The sequence below is a fragment of the Toxotes jaculatrix genome, chromosome 21, assembly GCF_017976425.1.
Source record: "Toxotes jaculatrix isolate fToxJac2 chromosome 21, fToxJac2.pri, whole genome shotgun sequence".
In the NCBI taxonomy this organism is placed as follows: Eukaryota; Metazoa; Chordata; class Actinopteri; family Toxotidae; genus Toxotes; species Toxotes jaculatrix.
Genome location: NC_054414.1, coordinates 4088998 through 4107674, shown reverse-complemented (window position 1 = coordinate 4107674; position 18677 = coordinate 4088998). Strand labels below are relative to the sequence as shown.

At 42.4% G+C, this 18677-nt stretch overlaps 1 protein-coding gene across 3 annotated transcripts in view; it reads left to right on the top strand.

Moving 5' to 3' along the window:
• LOC121201550 (putative uncharacterized protein MYH16) overlaps window positions 1-18677 on the top strand; it is a 34791-nt gene that overhangs the window by 2588 nt on the left and 13526 nt on the right. The window contains exons 2-7 of one of the 3 annotated variants that reach the window (XM_041067429.1): window positions 3678-3857; window positions 11595-11822; window positions 13456-13560; window positions 15171-15257; window positions 15945-16090; window positions 17313-17403. In XM_041067429.1, coding sequence (XP_040923363.1) covers window positions 3678-3857; window positions 11595-11822; window positions 13456-13560; window positions 15171-15257; window positions 15945-16090; window positions 17313-17403 — 837 coding nt within the window. Of the gene's footprint in view, window positions 1-3677; window positions 3858-9475; window positions 9644-11594; window positions 11823-13455; window positions 13561-15170; window positions 15258-15944; window positions 16091-17312; window positions 17404-18677 lie in introns of those variants that run through there. The other 2 variants (XM_041067430.1, XM_041067431.1) reach the window with 2 other exon arrangements.

The window sequence follows — 18677 nt, the reverse complement described above, 5'->3', positions numbered from 1 at the left end:
TTTACAGGTTATCGTTTCCCACTGATGCTTGATTTTCATTCATTATTGTTTAGCTAACAAGTGGTGCAAGATCGAGTCAAGCTATCATGGCTAACTCGTTCTGTTGCTAGTGTTCATACGATGCTACCTGCTCTACCAGAGTCTAAACAGTTTCAGAAGAGTGAAGGTTTGTATATAGTCATGAGTAAGGCTTCAAATACGTCTCTTTGAATGTCTCTTTAATACACTGTTAGCTTGGTCACATTTCGTGACCAAGCTAGCTTGCTTGCTAAGTGACAGTTTTCAAGCTAGTATTTTTGTTGTTGTTGTTATTACTTCCTAGCGGTAGCATGTTCCCGACTGGCTTTGCGTCAGTGGTTAGCTTTCCATTTACAGCCGTTCTCCTTCTAGCCCTTGTGACTAAGTCACCAATCTTACAAAACCATTTATTTTGCAAAGGTACGTCAGTGAACTTCGCTGCGCCATATTTTGAACTGTAGCTCTAATAGGTAAAGGTGTAGGTGGTGAAGGTTAGCAGAACTGCTGAGAGACAGAAAACTGCTCCATCTTGAGAAGAACAGCCTGCTGCAAATGTTGGTTTGTGAGTTTGCGAGCATCAAGCCCAGCTCTGTGATTGTGTTTCACTGTGCAGGCGTCTCTATTTTTCTGGTCACTGAGAGCACATTGACCATCATTTGTACTCTCTGGAAAATCCCCCACTCTCTGACTCTGCACTGAGGTTTAATTCAACCAGTGAGAGAGAATTTCATCTTCCACAGCAGCTCTGCCTCTGAAAATGCTGAGTGAAACTACAATCTGCAAACACTTTACTGGTGCAAAGCAAGCAGACTGCAGACTTTGCATACTCTGTTATATTAGCATAATGATAATCTCTTTGTTCAAAAGTATTTTGGCTCCCTATGTGTTTGAGTAGTTTAAAAGGTGATTAAATTACATGGGACTTGAGGTTGCATCCAGTAGCATCTGAACCACCTGCAGGTGTGAATAGGAGTTGAGATCGTGAACAGCTGTTCAAATAAAAAAAAAAAAAGGAATGGATATCATGGGATTAATATCCCAGTTACCTCCCTTCAGACAAGGAATGTCAGGAATCAGAGGAAGAGGCTGTTATTTGGGAAACTACAGCATTGTCTACAAAATTGTAAAAAAGAGAGTCATATTTTAAACTCAGAGGAAACTGTTCTCTCAGAGTTGTGAATCAGACGGACAGTTGGAAAAGTTTACTTTGCTGGGACGTGGAGTGTGTGTGTCTGTTTTTGCACTGCAGGTTCGATCAGACAAAAATCTCTGAGCTTCAAGTCAAAACACGAAAACTGTGCTTTAGTGTAACTCGTATTCATCGTGCGAAGAGAGATTAACAAAGAGAGCATTTCATTTTTGCATTCTCAACAATAGCGCTGGCTTTAAGAGGTTGAGCCCTGTGATCATGCTAAAGGTGAACCATTGATGTGTCACATTTATCTTCCTGTGCTTTTCTGGCATCGGCGTGCAGAATGATGTTGAGTGCGACGGTAAATCCCGCACTGACAGGTAAATATATTGTGTGTTTAAACTGACTGTAGGCGTAGGAAGTTCAGGTGTGTCAGCAGGCCAATTCTCATGGCGGTTAAAACACACTCGTCCTAAATCTTATTTGGACAACACGGCAATTACCGACGCGCACTTAAGAAAGATGATACTACATTTCCCTGTCTAATTTCCCCGCTGACAAACTGTATGGTTTGTCAGGCTTGAGAGGTAAACTCACTGTCAGGGTTCAGAGAGCTGAGTTAATGACAGCTCTTTTCCAATGGCACAGATGCCGGCACTCAAGCAGCAACAGGTTTCTGTGTGTGTGTGTGTGTGTTCTGCCTGTCTTTCTATAAAAGAGCTTTCCCTTTTAAACCTCTTCTTCTTCTTCTTCTTCTTCAGATCTCACTGTGGAAAATCAGCACACATCTGTTTTTCCAGAGAAGGAAGCTACACTTTGTTTTTTGTGCTCTGGAAGTAAAGCCAAAATTACTTGTAGAATCTTGTTAGGTGTGGAGAGAAAATAATAAAACAAAAAAAAAAAAAGACTGATTGACTCTGGCATGAAGTGTAAACGCACGCAGTAGACAACTGCTCTCTGCAAGATGCATTAGTTGCATTGGACAGAATATTTTGGTCAAGGTTGTTCGTTGTCTAAAATGCAGTGATTGGGTGTTTATGACTTAAAAAGCAATGTAATCTCCAATAATGGACAGGGAGACTGGGCAGAGTTTTTTTTTTTTTCCATATTGAGCTGAATTCCACCCTTTAAGTCCAGATTTGGTTCATGTCACAGTGTGTACAGAGCATTACTGTGTTTACATCAGTCTTAGAGCTTGACAGACGTCTGTTTAGCGTGAGTCTGGTTCGATGTGGACTGGTGGACTGGTGAGGCGCTGGTGATAGGGAGTGTAGATCTCAGACCAGTACTCCCCTCCAATAAAGTACAACCCAGATACCAACAACATCTCCCTACTTTACTGTCTGCCTCTGATCAGCTACACACTTCTGGCTGAACTCTGCCTCAGAGCTTTGGCCTCTGTACCATGTAGAGATCGGGCTGAGGTGAGAGGGTGTTTGCAGTTCATAGTGTTTGTTTTAACTGGCTTTGAGGTACCAGAGTGGTGGAGGAGAACTGTTTAAGGAGAAGTGCTCTAAGTGGTTTTGATTTTTAGAAAACTAAATTACACTGACTCTTTTTCGACTGTTGCAAATGATTGTTTAAAATGTCTCTGCTGTATTTGTTTGCCCTGTTTGCCAAGTCATAGTCATCTGGTGCCAGTATTAAGTTCACAGTATAATGAACCATACTGAAAAACTGTCTTTGTGAGCTCTACCTGAAAATAACTAGGGTTCTATTAGGAGTCTGATGTTCTGCCATTTTGCCGTAGGTTACTTAATGAATAACTGTCTCCCTGGCTAGTGTAAAGACATTGTGTCATATCGTGCACATCAAAACATATAATTAAACCAGGTGCAGTTTATTGAAAGCACTGACTACAGTGAGTGGATGCTCCCTGCTTTAATCTGAACCTCTTCTTAACCATATGATTTATGGAGACTGTGGTCTGTTGAGAAGCACTACCACTACTGTAAAAGCCCCACCAGCATGAAATATAAGGTTACCACTAATGTCATATATAATTTATCATTGATTATATTTCTAGCACAGTGCCGGATGTTGCAGCTTTAAAAGTGTTGTTCACCTTTGTCTTGTGCTTGGCCTGGACGCATGTGACGAATTTCTTAGAAGTCAGTACAGAAAGAAAGAAAAATGAGTTTTCCTTCATGACTCCAGAGCGCTCAGCAGCAACCAGGCAGCCCAGGCAGAAAGTTTTATATTGTTCTAGTGAAAGAAGGCCAGCAGGAGGCCAGTCTGGAGAGAGGGGGAGGAAGTGTGGGCACATGTGCGTGTATTCATACATGCATGTGGATGTCTTTTAGAGGGTAAAGCTCTTTGACAGAGTGTTAGAGTGTGTGTGTGTGTGTGTCAGATGTGGATGGAGGAAGGAGCGAGGGGAGAGAGAGAGAGAGAGGGGGTACAGCTCAGTCTCCAGACAAAAGTGAACAAAAGTGAGAGAGACTCAGTCATAAAGCCAGCCATCCAAGCTGAAATATCAGGCTTTCTGTACGTGTGTGTGAATTTTTGTATGTGTGTGTGGTTCCAGGTCGGGTCTCTGTCGTTGCAGCAGCACATTCATACACAGGAGGCAGGGATGAGGGAGAGAGAGGAGCTGAGGAGAGCCATAGAGCAGAGTGACCGACTCCTCTCCAAGGTTCGGGAGCTGGAGGAGCAGAACACTCAGCTTAACAAGGAAAAGAATGAGGTGGCCACTAAATACCGAGCTGTAAGTCTGCTGCTCTGCTCTGCTCTGCTCTGCTGCATCTCCCTCTTTGCTTCTCTGTCTCTTCTCTCATTTTTTCCCTTCAAAAAAAGAAAAAAAAACCTCTTTCCTCTTTTGTTTCTCTCACTTGATACTTTGGAGAACTCACATGATTTGTGATTAAGCCTGAATTTCTGCTCGATAAGGAATTTTGAACGTGGTCATTATACCAAGCCCGGGTGGATGAAATTAAGTGGATAATGATACCCTAGCTGAGGGAGAGAGAGAGAGAGAGAGAGAGAGAGAGAGATGCAGCCACCATTGCAGTCACTGTGTTCAAGCTTGTTTTAATGCTGTGGGTTTTTACTGCTGTGTTGACCATTTTCCAGCTGATCGTTTTATTGAGAGAGCAAGTACAGCTTTTTTTAATTTTATTTATTTTATTTTATTTATTTTTTTACCCAGACTGCTGTCATGGTGCTGTGAGGCACCGCTCTGTTTCCTGGCCTAAGGCACACTGTATGACTAATTAGTTTACTGCAAGGAGGACTGTGTGAGTGGCACATCCCCTTCTGTTGGGAGGAGGTGTTACCACAAGTTTTATTGTGAGAAATACAAACCCATTGCATTCCTGTTTAAAACGATTCAGTCCATAAATACAGCTCGTTTCATTTGCTGGCTGAAAAGATCAAAGTTTGAGTGTGCTACAGATTTTTGAAAACAGCACTGTTAATCTATTAAGGATGAGGATTTAAAGCTACTTTAACCAGTATCTGTACGTGAACAATAGCAGTTCCATGCTCAGAGAAACATATACAATAATACCCGCCTTACCTTTTAACCGTAAAACCATATATAGTTGTGACCATCTAACCATAAATGAGAGAGAACACTTAGTACTGAAGTCGAATTATTGAATGAAAGTCTTATTTTGTCTGTTCACAGCTACAATATAACATTGATGATAAACATCATTTTGTTAGAATGGTTGTGGCTTTTTTCCGAATGTGAGAGAGCGGGAGAGTGAATCTCTCCTGGAGGCAGAGGATTTAGTGTGAGAGTGTGGAGCGGCACTGCTGTTGCCAGTGTTTGTGGAAAACGCTCGAGGGCTGCCCGTGGGATTTGGTCATTACTGGTGCTGAGTGCCTTAGCAGACTCTTCAGATGACTTCGATGGAACACATCGTAAACTGCCTCAAGGAGTTGGACGGCGGCTCTCGTCACTCTGTGTTTTACTGCTGTCTGGATATGACAAATTCACGTGTCACTGATGGTCCTTGTGTGCGCCTTTGAATTCAGTGACCTTTAGCAGGTATCAGTCAGTTTGTTAGGTGGCTTACAGCTGATGATCATCCTGTCACTGTAAGAAAACCTTTCACTTGGGCTTTTTTTCTTACTGATATAACAAGTCAGGCTAGAAAGTGGGTTTAAAATCGCTGCAACTCTGTTTCCCACGTTCTTCCAGAGAACTTTTTTTACACAGCCTTTAATTTCAGTAGAAGTAAAGCGTTTGGTCTATAACCCTTCTTTCCCTTTTTATTACCCTTTTACAGACAAAAATAACTTTTTTTTATCGAAAATTACCAGGTGTGTGCTCTGGCTCCAACTGTGTCTTTTCTTCGCTGCTTAGATTAGCCAACCATAAATAATGAAGTTAATCTGTGGAGGAGACAGATCAGCCAGCATAATTCATACCTTGGAGCCCTTCTGATTTGACTGCAGTGAGAAATGTGACCCCCTGTCAGAGCTATTTAGTGCTGCTGCTGCTGCCTGTAGGAAACTTTCCAGGTTTCCAGGGGGAAGTTTGTCCCGTTCCTCATTATCTCCATCGTTTGGTGAGGCTGGAAGGACACCTCACACATCTGTCATCAGCGATACGTTGAATTCCTGCTTCTCAATCAACCTTAAAACACCACTGCCCTATAAGGTCAACATCTGACACTTCTGAATTACTTATTTTAAAAGCTTTAAAAAAAGTGAGCACAAAAGTGAGAGAGGAGATACGATGTAGACCAGATTTTTAGCCAATCAGTCAACTAAATGCTAACATATTTTACTGGACCAGTGAAATGTTTGAACTGCTGGGGAAGGCAGATAAAAAGTTAGGGGATCACTGGGATTTTTAGGATTGGTCCCTCTGGGTGCCATGAGGATCTTTACCAAATTTAATGACAATTCATTTATTAATTGTCCAGACAAAAACCACCTTTTCACTAAACATCAGCCTCGTGGTGGTGCCACAGAGTAAGTAAGCGAATCATTAGGATTCATTTCCAGGGGACTGTGAACATATATACAAAATTTCATGGCAATCCATCCAATAGTTGTTCAGTCTAGGACCAAAGAGGTGGACTGGCTGACTGATACTGACGTCCATAGCCATGACATTAGCACTGTTAAAAAGTGCCACCAAGAGGAAACTCAGTAAACCAGGGGAAAAAGACGTGACAGCTCCACCCACTCTTTGTGATTAATTACTCATATTCAGAAGGGCAGCACAAAAACACCAGTAAAAACAGACAATAAAACAAAGTGAGGAATTTGAAGATTACCACTGCAAGAAAAGGGGGAAAAGAAAAGATTTTCTTTGCTTTTACAGTTGTTCCAACCATTTTTGGTACAAATGGATATAAACAGAAAAGTCCACTGTTTACCCCTCAATTACTGTTAATGGGAAATAAATGTGGAGCGTTCCTGCAGAGCTGTCCAGATGCCCCAGTTCTGCATGTGGAAAAACTTTCAGTCTGGACTGGCTCTGAAGTTTCTGGGGCCCAAGGCAAACTGTGGGACAAAAGACTGGCAGGGATGAATGAGGGTGGAGAGGGGAAGAGAAGGGAGGGTGAAGGGAGGCTAGGGAATGGAAGATTGACTTGATGTTCAAAGGCAAGGGGGAGGAAGCAAATTAATGTATGAACAAATTGGTGAGAAGAGATAAACTTGGTGAGTGTTGGGTGAAAGTCAAGGCTGACAAATTGCCGTAGAGACCGTCAGGTAGACTGCATGGGTAATAGAAAGCTGACGGCTGTGTCTGGGGTTCATATTCCCCAGAGTTTTCATATTCTCCTCTGTGTTATGTTTTGATGATGGATTTTTACTCTGTTAGAAAAATCATGCTAGCAGCATCATTTGAGCAGTGGCAGTTTGTCTGCCTGTCTTAGATGGTTAACATTATATTTTCTAAACATCAGTAGGTTAGCATTATCATTGTAAGTATCTTAGAATTCTAAGACAAGCTTTTACATCCTCAACGAGTTGCTGTTTGATGAGAGCGTGTGAGGGCGAGCTGTTTTTAACTGCACTGGTCATGTTACTCTGGGGATGGCGATACCAGTTGCATGTTGCAATATAGACACTAGCATTTAGCTCAAAGCATCAGTCTGACAAAGCACAGCTTCACCGAGCCTCTACGTAAGTTTGTAGACTCTCAGTTTTGTTTTTTTTACAAGATGCCGTGATAGATATCTTAGGTTAAAAGCATCCGGCAAGTGAACCCGCAGCCTCCTCTTCCCTCCGGTGTTATCACTCATCTAGCCTTTAGGATGTATGGAGGCAGCTGGCAATTAAATGCCAGGTTTTTTACCTCACCATTTTGAGCCCTGAGATACTCAGAATATGGGTTTAATTGGGCACAAAGGAGCCAAACATAGTCAAAGATCTTCTGTGTAAGTGGAGAGCTTTCCTGCAGTGCTTTCATCTACAGTAACCATGTCCTTACGTTACCCTGTGACTCTGTGATAAGTATCAACTGCAGTTCAGATCTCTTGATGAATGAATGAATGAATAAGGCTCCAAAACTGCAGTGTAAACAGGAAACTGGCCTTCCTTTGCAGTGTTTCTTGGTTCCGGGCCTTAGAGTTGGTATGATGAAAATCTGGTACGTATTTGAATTAGTTGCGTATCTGATTCACTGGCAGCACTTCTTCTCAGATATGAGCGTGTTGGTGTTGGACATGAGCGGTGTCTGGAGAGGCAGCCGGGGCGAGTTCAGTGTCTCAGGCTTCTCCAGTTTAAGTGGGAGTCACAGAAAGAGATTTCTCTGTGCTGCCTCTCTACACAAGAACCCAGACCACATTGTCAAAATAAAACAATTTGAATTCTGAGAAATCCAGTGTTTTCATGTTGTTTTGGTGGCTGGATGTTCTCCACGGCTCAGTGGAATTGGCTCAGAGCTTATATGTGCTCATATAACACTGTCCACTTTCTTGGCTTTTTTAGATTTTGCCACAAACGGTCTCTCAAATCTTCTGTATATGTTAACATATTAAAAAATAAAGGGCATACATCTTGCGGGTCTAGAGTTTTTATAGTATACATCTACATGTTGAGACAGTCTGTACAGTATAAATGTATGGCCCTCTGTGGACCCGTTCATTTTTAAAAAATGTAAGTTTTGTACAGATAATAGCTGGAAGTTTTCTCCTTATTTCAATACTTTATGTGGTTGTTTATCGCATATATAAATCACAGTCCTTTTAAGGTTAGCATATAGAGCTTTTCTTTTTTTTTTATTTGTTGTGTAGACTTTCACGGGACAGTTACTTATGAATAATTTAAATTCCCTTATTTTCTCCATGTTTTTATAGTCTGTTTTTTTCTTACTGTTACTGCATGGTCTGATTTCTCCTGGTATTATTAAAGTTCCGTTCTATGTTAATTATCACCCCATCTTGCAGCTCTGCCTGATGTTAACTCTAGATATGGAAATGCTTGGTCTACTCTCTGTGAGTCTCGGTGGCTTCATTCAAGAAAAACATCCAGACTTGAATCTAAAGCACAATATGCCTCGTTGTTCTTGCTAAGATGAATGCCGTGGCATTGTGGGGGACTGTGTGGGCGTGGGCGCATAACATATTTGTGTCAATTATAACGTAGACTGTGAGGAGAAGAGGCATTTTTTAGTCTGGAATAGTGCCCTTGTTTTCTTGTCTGTCTGTGGTGAGGCTTTGATAGTACAGCACTGCATTTCTGTGACAGAACGGCACAACGTTAAAGGATTTTCTCCTAACCTGACATCCTACACCAACCACCATCCCTGTGGAACACCTTTGGATCCCCCTGAAACTCTGGAGAGAGCCACCTGTTTCTGGGGGAGGAGACTAGCGTGGGAAAAGAGGACAGGAGAGGTGCTCGTTGTGAGCTGTCTAAGAACTGGACCGAGCAGTGGCTACCTACGGAGGGTTAGTAGTAGCGGTAACAGGCTGTGGGCCAAATGGAAGCACGTACAGAGGAATGTTTGGATTTCAGTAGTGTATACCAGCACACCCTGAAATGAAAAGATGAATGGTTGATTGAGAGGAGAGAAAGAGCGAGAGAGAGAAGGGGGAAAAAAAGCAAAGGCTTACAGAAGGGGCTGAAAGACAAACAAGGCTGAAGGATTAGGTAGCGTGAGGAAGGCAAAGAAAGGGTGAGCAGAGCTGCAAACGTGTGGTGAGAGAGGATCTGCGATCTGAATGTACGGACTGGAGCACCATCAGTGTGTGAATTACTGCTGTTAACCTCCTGCTGAAACCCACCTGGAACAACCAGAACAGCTGTACACCAAGTGAAGGAAGAGAACAAGAGGTGTTTAAGCCTCTTTGCAATTGTACAGAAGCACTGTCAGAACAGGTGACGTCTGCACACCAAGACGGTGAATAGACTGGAGGAAGTACCATCAAGATGATGTCTGTGAGGCAGCGTCGGCGTTGCCACTCCTTCTCTGATGACTCTGAGGAGGCCAGCGGGAACCATACAGATCCTGGACCAGAGCCAGAACCTGAAGAACTGGACTGGGATAGCTATAGCACCACACTGGAGCACAGATTAGCAGCTGTGGGTAACTCTTGCTAGTTTGTGAACATGATATGTGTGGTTAAACGATGGGGGCCAAAGGTCCCAAAGGTTTGTGACTGTAAAGTAAGGTGAGATCCTAATTTACTTAGGTAGACGTAGCCTGTATCAAATCTTATGCATTTGATGTGGGTAGGAATATAAAATGAGACATTATGGTTTAACAAACATGCAGTGTTTTGGAGTTGGTCACTGACTCCTGAAGTCTCATCCTCACAGTGAAGCTTCAGGGTTCACACCCCCCCCCCCCAGTTTTGAACAAACACTGCAGCTTCCTGAATGCAGACGGACGAGCAGCCAACATTAATAAGCCAGCCAAAGAGACAAAACATTGGAATAAGGCCACTTTGAAGTTACACGGAGACACATTTAGCTCAAGAAGACCACCAAGTGTTCAGGGAACACTAATGCTAATTACTCTCTGTTTGGGTTCTATTAATGAGGACTTGTGATAATCAGCTGACAAAACTGCCTTAACCTTTGACTATTTATCTGATTTTCAGTCCATTTTGGCTGTTTTCATTAAGGCTTCATTTAAGATTTCTCAGTTGTCTGTCTCACATGCCTCTGAAAAGAACAGATCAGTTCAGCTGTCTGAATGGGCCATGTAAGGGTTTGTGTTTTACGTAAATGCATCCTGATGCTTATTTATACATTTCAATTGGATTTTTCTGTGTTTTATGTGCATATCTACAGTGATTGTGTGTTGGCTTGGAGCGCTTCCAGTAGTTGGGTGACCTACACTCAGTTGTGTGCCTGAACGCCTCATATTTAGACTCACACAGAGCACCAGAGCTGCTGCTGTTGCTGCTTCTCTACGAAAGTGCCGCGGTCTGTGCAGACACGGTGTGATAAATGTTTGTGCAACAGCAACCCCTGTGTACTTATGTGCGTGTATGTGACTTGCATGTGCAACAACATACCAGTATGTGCAGACGTGTGCATTTGACTGTCTGTGTCTTTTGTGTGTTGAAGCTGTGATTGATCTTGTCTAACATTCACACCTACCACCTGTTCAGCTGTCACGAGGGGAGGGTGTTAAAGGTGCAAACAGCTTTGCACGAGAAAGAGAATTTTGTGAGTTTCAAAACGGCAGAGAGCGAACTCAAACTCAAGTGCTTTTATGGAAACAAATGCAGATGGAAATGTGGTCGCCTGATCATTTCACAAATGCCCAGATATTTGGGTATGCTATTAGCTCGTTCCAAATGCCTTGCCCATGATGACTGGTCCATAAGAAAGTAACAGTAACCAGAGCAGGCTCTCGCAGTCAGGTCTTTTCACTCCTGTTATGGATGTCTGTTGACTAAGTGATCTGGTGTTTGGTAGAACTTGCTTATCTGGTCAGCGCTGTACGTCATTGTGTTGCCTTTTCAGCTCTACTATATTAAGACAAGTGCAAACTAACAAAAGGGAAAGTTTCTTCCGACTTGGGGGAGGATAAGTTTCGTCTTGGGGCATAAACTGTGGTAAGATCCTCTCTGTATGAATTAATTGTCGTCATCTTTGCTTCAGCGTCTTTTATTCGACTAATCCCCTCACATTAACCTTTTTTTTCCCTTAGTCTTTCACTAATGCTCTCTGTTTTTCTTACCTCATTTGACCTCACTCCCTTTCTGTCTTTTAATTCTGTTAACTCTTTACTCTCCTCTCCAAATGTACTTTACATGTACAGTTTAGTGTGAAGCATGCCAAGAAAAGGTGAAATAATTATGATGTTGTTGCATAAAACAAATTAGAGCCATTCAAATGCACTGTAACATGATTATTGTTGAAGTTTACGTACTTTAAAAACCATTAAAGCAAGGACTGATAGAAGTGTAATAGACCTGACAGCAGATGCCTGCTTTCATACCTGCTATATGTGGTGCACCAAGACGAAAACTTAATCAATGAACTAAGTTTGACTCTGTGTTGTTCTCTCCGCCTCCAGGAGCAGGAGAGCGCCCAGGCGTCCGAGCAGCGCTGCGTCCAGCTGGAGAAGACCCGGCGTGAGCTGGAGCGGCAGCTGTCAGGTCTGTCAGACCGTCTGGAAGAGGAGGAGGCCTGCTCAGCCCAGCTGGTCCTCCACAGGGACAGGCTGGAGGCCGAGTGCAGCAGCCTAAGACGAGACCTGGATGAACTGGACAGTGCCCTGACTGCAGCGGAGCAGGGTAAACAGGTAGAACAATAATGGGATCTTCAGCACAGGATAGACTCCTGGAACTGAGGAAGCCTTTCACACAGGGACTGACCAATGGTTGATTCTTTGATTGCAGCGACTGTGGTCTTGATCTTGAGTCACTGCCAAAAAGGAAACTGAAGTAGTTTATTTCCTGAGCTATATATGTCCATGCTGTACGACAAGGTTTTAGAGTGTTTTCAAGGTTAATTTCCCAACACCCCACTGCCAGCACCCTACTCTGAATTAGCATTAGATTAGAATTAAGGCTAAATTAGCTTCCACAGCCATCTACTTACTGTACTTACTTACTGACAGGGAAAACAGGATAGGTTATGTCACGGCTTTTTTAATGTCACCGCTTCTCGTCCTCTCTGCATTGTCATGCGACAGATTTGCAGCAATGTACCTTCTTTCCCATTATCTAAGCTTGAGGCTACCTAAAAGCAGCCAGCCTGATAGGCTCCCTCAGCTCTGAACAATACAGCTGCTGTGCATTGAGTGACAGAAAAGGATGATGGGACAGACGTTTGCCTGACAGTTTTACAAAATGTTGCTGTTGCCATTCAGTAACAGAATTATGATTAAGTGGTAAACAAGACTCAAACACATTAAATGTTTTATGATGAAGCACTGTCTCCTCTGTGTAGACACCAACAATCAGAGGCTGCTTTGACATCTCCATTACAGCCCCTCAACAAAGCCCTTTATCTGTTTCACTGAGGTGTATTAAGGGATTAAGATGCTATCTCAGTTCAGGAATGTCACAAGAATGTACTGTCCTCTCTACACCGTATGTGACGACAGAAAAAAAAAACAGTTTTCACTGGCACAAGATGTTGTTGATTTAGCCTCTGCAAATTTATACTGATTGATTTGTCTGGGTCAGGAAGTTGAGAACTTGATCCTCTGGTTATATGAAGGTTTTCTTTGCTAATTAGTCTCCGATGTGGTGAAGATACTGTAAGAGAGAAGTGTGAGAGGACTTACAGCACAGCAGATGCAACAAGACCAGACCTGTTCGATGGCAGAGTTGACATAGGGCTTTGAAAAAAAAAATGACGTGACCCTGTCTAATATTTTTGGTATGCTGTCATAACAGTGATTAAGGCTGGACGTGATGTGTTTGATCCAAAGGAGCAAAAGTTTTGAAAGGAATTCGCTCATCTGTCTGTTGTAAAACACATTTGTGGCTTTTTTTTTTTTTTTTTTTGGAGAAATACAAAGTGACACCACCAGTCCCCCAGTCTGCTGGCCTGTCTCATGTCTTCAATAGCAGCCAGAATTCCAAAAATAAAGCTTTGATGTTCGTAAGAAGGAGGGGAAATAATGGCATTTGTGTCATGAGACATGTGTCACAACTGTTTTACAGTGTAGCGGAAAAGTCCGAGCCTGCAGATTGAGACTGGTCTGTTCAAAAACTATCATGGCTGCTTGCCCAAGAGCAATAACCACAGAAAGAAGGGCTTTAGCAGGGCTTGATCAGTGAGAAATCTTAACATCTGCTGATAAATTCAGTAAATCCTTTTTTTTGCTGATTGGTTTGGAGTTTAAGAACATGTGTTATCTAATGTGTTACACACATTGTGTTTTCTTAAAAGTGGATTTTTATTTCTGTTTTCTCTCTTCCTAGTCATCAGACAGTGAGGTGAGGAAGCTGTCGGAGCAGCTCGTTAAGAGGGACGAGGTGGTGCAGAAGCTGCAGAAGGAGAAAGAACATCTGGTGGAGCTCAGCCAGGTGAGAGCACAGTGGGTGTTGTAGCGGGTCGGGGTGAAATATTCCTGTTCTTCATGCACTGATAAAGGGTTTTAAAGGTGTCATTACAGCAATTTAATATTGCACTTCCATGAAGTTTGGGGACTTGATAAAAGATTGCAATTGTAGTCTCCACACCCACACGGAGATAAGAAGTAAGTGTATTTTTTCGAGAAATGACAGGAAATGTGGATGTAAACAATCCAAATTCTCATGCGTGTGAGTGCATGAGTGTTGATCACAGAGTCATGGCAGTCCCTGTAATCATAATCATATCTACATCCACAGATATGCCTGAAAAAAATTACGTGTTCATGTGTAAAATCAGTGGATTTCCCCTTTAAACAAAGCGTAGGAAAACTCTGATCTGCTATCAATGATAATATGAACATATTGTAATTATAATCACTCAAAGCTTCAAATGACCTAATAACTTGCGTCAGTTTCTTGCTTGTTCCGGATCTTTCAGCTGCGTCTCCTCAGCGGACACATTTCACACATGTGCAGCCCAGGTTCAGACAGCTTGGAAATAGTTCAGCTGTCATCACGAAACATAAGTATGTAACTCCGTAAGTTCCGTACTGAGATATCCATGACAACAGAACAAACTCTGTCTGCTGATGAAGACCCTGAGATACAGCTGAAAGCTCTTGAATAAGCTTAATGAGTAGATCTTGGGGCTTTTTTTTTTTTTTTTTGGTGAAGCTACTGTTTCCAAAGACGTGAATGAACCATGGCCATCTACTGTAATGTATACCACAAGGTCAGTTATAATAGACATTTATGTCAGGCTCTGTAAACTACTCTGTGTAAACTATACCCTATATTTAGACAGCACGTCCTGCTGTTTGGCTTGTTTATTAGTGTAGTTGATGGCCTCGTCCCATTTGTCAGAGCACAGAGATACTTCACTCGCTGCTTGACTGAGTATGAAACGTAAGTTGAGGAAAACAGAACCATATGGTCTGAAGACCTGCCAAAAGTGGCACTAGTGATAAATGTGCTCCCTATCACACACTTTAAGCGCTTTACTTTCAAAAGCAGAGCAGATGCTTTGAAATCTAAAGAAATCTTAACCTTTAACAACCTCATCATGCTCTGTGGCAGCTATAAGAGGCCCTGTTCAGTAATTCCTCCCAGATGCTTTGACCAACAGTAGCAGTCTATTTCATTGTGTAATCTGCGGGAGCGATTTAGCATCAAGCCTCATCCTCTTCCTTCTGTTTGCTGAACATGTCTTACATTATGGATTTATTCTGGAATACAAAGAGGAACTTGTGAAAAAGCATACTATTGATGGTCTTGACATCACAGGGGCTCTTACAGCTGTTTCCATGAATTTAGGCAGAGAGTCACTGAGGTTTATGTCCCAGTGCTTTAGCTCCCAGTTGATGAAAAGACAGAGAGAAAATCTCTGATCTGTCAGATCAAACTCGAGATGACTTCTGACATTTGCTTTGCAACCAAACAACTTCTATCTTTCCGAAGCGCCAATGTGGCAGACAGATGGATGCGAAGCGGCGCGATGGAGGGTCGGTGATTTAGGGACACATGTGCAGCACAGACTTAGACATCTTGTTTCACCCCAACAGCAGGCCATCGAGGACCTGCAGTGCGAAGAGGAGAAAGTGAACCTGCTGACCAAAGAGAAAACCAAGCTGCAGATGCAAGCTGAGGACGTAAGAACATATTTTGTATATTTAGATTTAGTTGATAAATGCTCTGCTGTGTTTACCAGCTAGTACCTTTGTTTCTCTGCCATTGGGTGCTGGTTAGTACCATATAGGTGGTTTATCTGAATTTGTGATGAGAATAGTGAGACTGAATCAAAACATTAAAGTCTGTAAAGCCAAAAAAACACTGAGCTGAATGATAGTAACTACAACTGTAGAGCTGAATGATAATTGTCACTGATTTTTAATTAAGGGTCAATGTAAGATCAATATATTGGTCTAACCTCTGCGTCCAACAGAAGCACACATGCTGCACATTTTAATACTGTTGTAAAATAAAGGTTATGAACCAGCTATTTGACAGTAATATGAGGAATGGAAACTTAAGGTTGTTTGACTTAATTGTAACCCTCTTAGCCAATAGGCTTTGGTAAATCTGGGGAAACACTGAATCCATGTAATTTTACACGTAGAAACGGTCCAATATCATAAACCGTCAATATAAAAGATATTGATTACTGGCACAAAATATTTCAACTGCTGGCAATTACAGTTAAAAAGTATTAGAACCCATTTACGTCTTCAAAAACCTCAGTTCAGTTGAACCCTACTGTGAACTGTACTTTCTACAGCTGTACAGTATTATCAGAGAACCCGATGTTTTCTCCTTCCTGTAAAATTGCTGGCTTTCAGTTGCAGTACCAGCTGGAGCAGGAGCAGCATCAGCGGGGCGAGCTGGAGAAGAGTTGGAGGAAGCTGGAAGGCGACAGCAGATCTACCCAGGATAGTCTGGGAGAGATGGAGAAGATGAGGAGTGGTCTGGAAGACCTCATCAAAAGGTCAGTCAAAGACATGCTCACTGCTAAACAACCAAGCGACAGCAAATATTTGCTCTGAGGCTGACTTTAAATTTGTTGGTCATAAACATATACTTTCTAAAAATGTTTATACACCTCTTACAAACTCGTGCATGTGACAACAGGTCTTCTCCACAGCTGTCTCTGATCATATCTATTAACCTCAGGAAAGACACAAACCGATGTGCTTCAAAATCTTACTGACATTCTGATATGATGCTCCTGTCCTAAGGCAAGAGAGCTTTGAGCCTGGGAGGCTGGGATATGTAATATACCTGCTGCTCAGTCCAGTTATCCACCCACCTCCACGCCCTGCTCTCTATAATCCCGACATGTTGCTATCTGCCCTCAGTAATGTGAGAGCAAATGGAATCATTCACTGTAACTTTACCTTGCAGCAACAATCAACTGAAGACAAGAACCAACTGTCAGCAAACACACACACACACACACACACACACACACACATATATATATACATATATAGTGCACACCAACCCCAGAACAGTATTGCCTTGGTTATGAAGGTAAAACTTGTTCTTGTTTGCATCAACAGTTACATGACCTCGTGAACATTAATAAAGAGAGTGACTCACCTTGTTGCTACGGTGCTGTTTCTCAAACACTGGGAGAGAATCTGTCACTCACTTCAACTCAGTTTTATTGCCGTGTTGCAGAAAAATATGTGCTAGCTAGTTACTGACAACGCTTTACAGTACATAGAATTAAAGCTAAAAACAGTATCATACTTCAAAGTCACGAGCCTGAACTAAATGTTATCAGATTAATGTTAAGAGATAAAGACATGAAAGTGTCTCTTAAGCAAAAACAACATTTAAAATCTGTCCGGTGGTGGTGCAGCCGGTCAGAACACACTTTGTCCTTCTCCTTCTGCTTCACGCTCCACTTGACAAATACTGCACAAGCACTGTGGCTCTTTGCATAATAGTCCTGTCACATCTTAACAGCCATTACAGGACATTTAGGTAATGGACATCTATGTCTCTCAGTGGAATAGGTTTGCTCAGTGGGGTCTTACTGACTTTGGGTGAATCTTAACAGGATGAAGTTTTAGCAAACCTGATCTCCAAAGGAAGATGGTGAAATGTGGCTTTTGTAGTTCTTAATAACATTGAAGTTTTTGAACTGGCTGGATTTCAGTGGACGACCTGATTTAGTTTTTATTATCTCTTTCTCTCTGAAGGAAGGATCTGGAGATCAGCAGCACCAGCTCCAAGCTAGAAGCAGAGGAGGCCCTCAACATTGGACTGCAGAGGAAGAACAAGGAGCTCCAGGTAAGTGCACAGTACATCGTTTTCATCAAGTGATGATGCTCGGTGCATGGCAGAGGAATATAATGTCATTCACTCAAGAGGCACTCAATTACAGAAACTGAAAAACGGAGCTGATTTAATAATTCAGTAAACTCTGTAATGCAAGTAATGCAGAGTCAGTACTGGTCTAAGAGCCTAGCGTTGCCTGTAATCCACAACTGAGTGTAGAACAGATGAAGTCCTTCCCTTTTCGGTTGCTAGTCATCTGCCAGGCAGCAGGACGGGTGCCTTCCGTCTGCAGCCTTTAATTTGAGAAGATGTGATGACATTTTTCAAAGAGCTGCAAAATTACGCATGTCTTATCCAATACAGGTACCCTGATAAAAATCTTGCTCAGCCCGCAGCTGCATTTCAAGATTAATCAATGCAGTTCTTAAAGAGCACAAGAGCACTGATTGTGGCAGTTTCAGGATTTCAAGATCACCAGGAAAAGCCACAAAAGCAGCAGGTACAGAGACATTTAAAGAAATTTTAAGGGCTGAGTTTTTCTTTAAAACATTTTCAAACAGAAAAGAGGAACTAATCAGTAATAACTAGATAGTCTCCTCAAAGAACATGCAAGGGAGCTCAGCTGTAGCTTACAGAAGAGATGCATTCCTGTCTTTCAGCAGAGCTGCTGGGCTCTGCTCTGTGATTGGAGCAGTCACTTCATAGCTCCATGCTATGAAGGAGATGGTTAAAACACGCCGCCTACATCCGAACTGCTAACCATCTCCTGCTTCCCCCCCATGTTGTCACTAGGGGGTAGTTTAAAGTCTCTGAACTCTGAAGGTGTATTTAATTAGGTACTTGTGCAGAAGGCTAGTTTGCCATGCATGCTAACATTAGCAGCTATGTTACAGCAGATAGACACATTGTTTACATCCTTAGACACTTTTCCTAATGTGTGTTTGGTTTTGGAAAAGCAGGAGAAAAAAAGAAGAAGAAAAGCCCCAGTTACTCTCCTGCAGCTTGACAGAGCCATCGGTGACTGTGACTGGTACGCTGACTAAAACCACTGTGGCCTGAACAGTGGAACAGAACAGGGCCGCATAACTGAACCTCAAACAGCAACAGAATTAAGGAAAAAGTCATTGTAGTGGCGACCACACACATTATTAATGAGAAATTTGTGTTGTGCACAGTGGAAACCCACCACAGCAATGACCACCCACTGAACCACTGAAGATGTTCCCATTTAGAAGGCCATCTTCAGGATTACGGCTCTGAAAGGTCCTATAGCACATAATCATTGG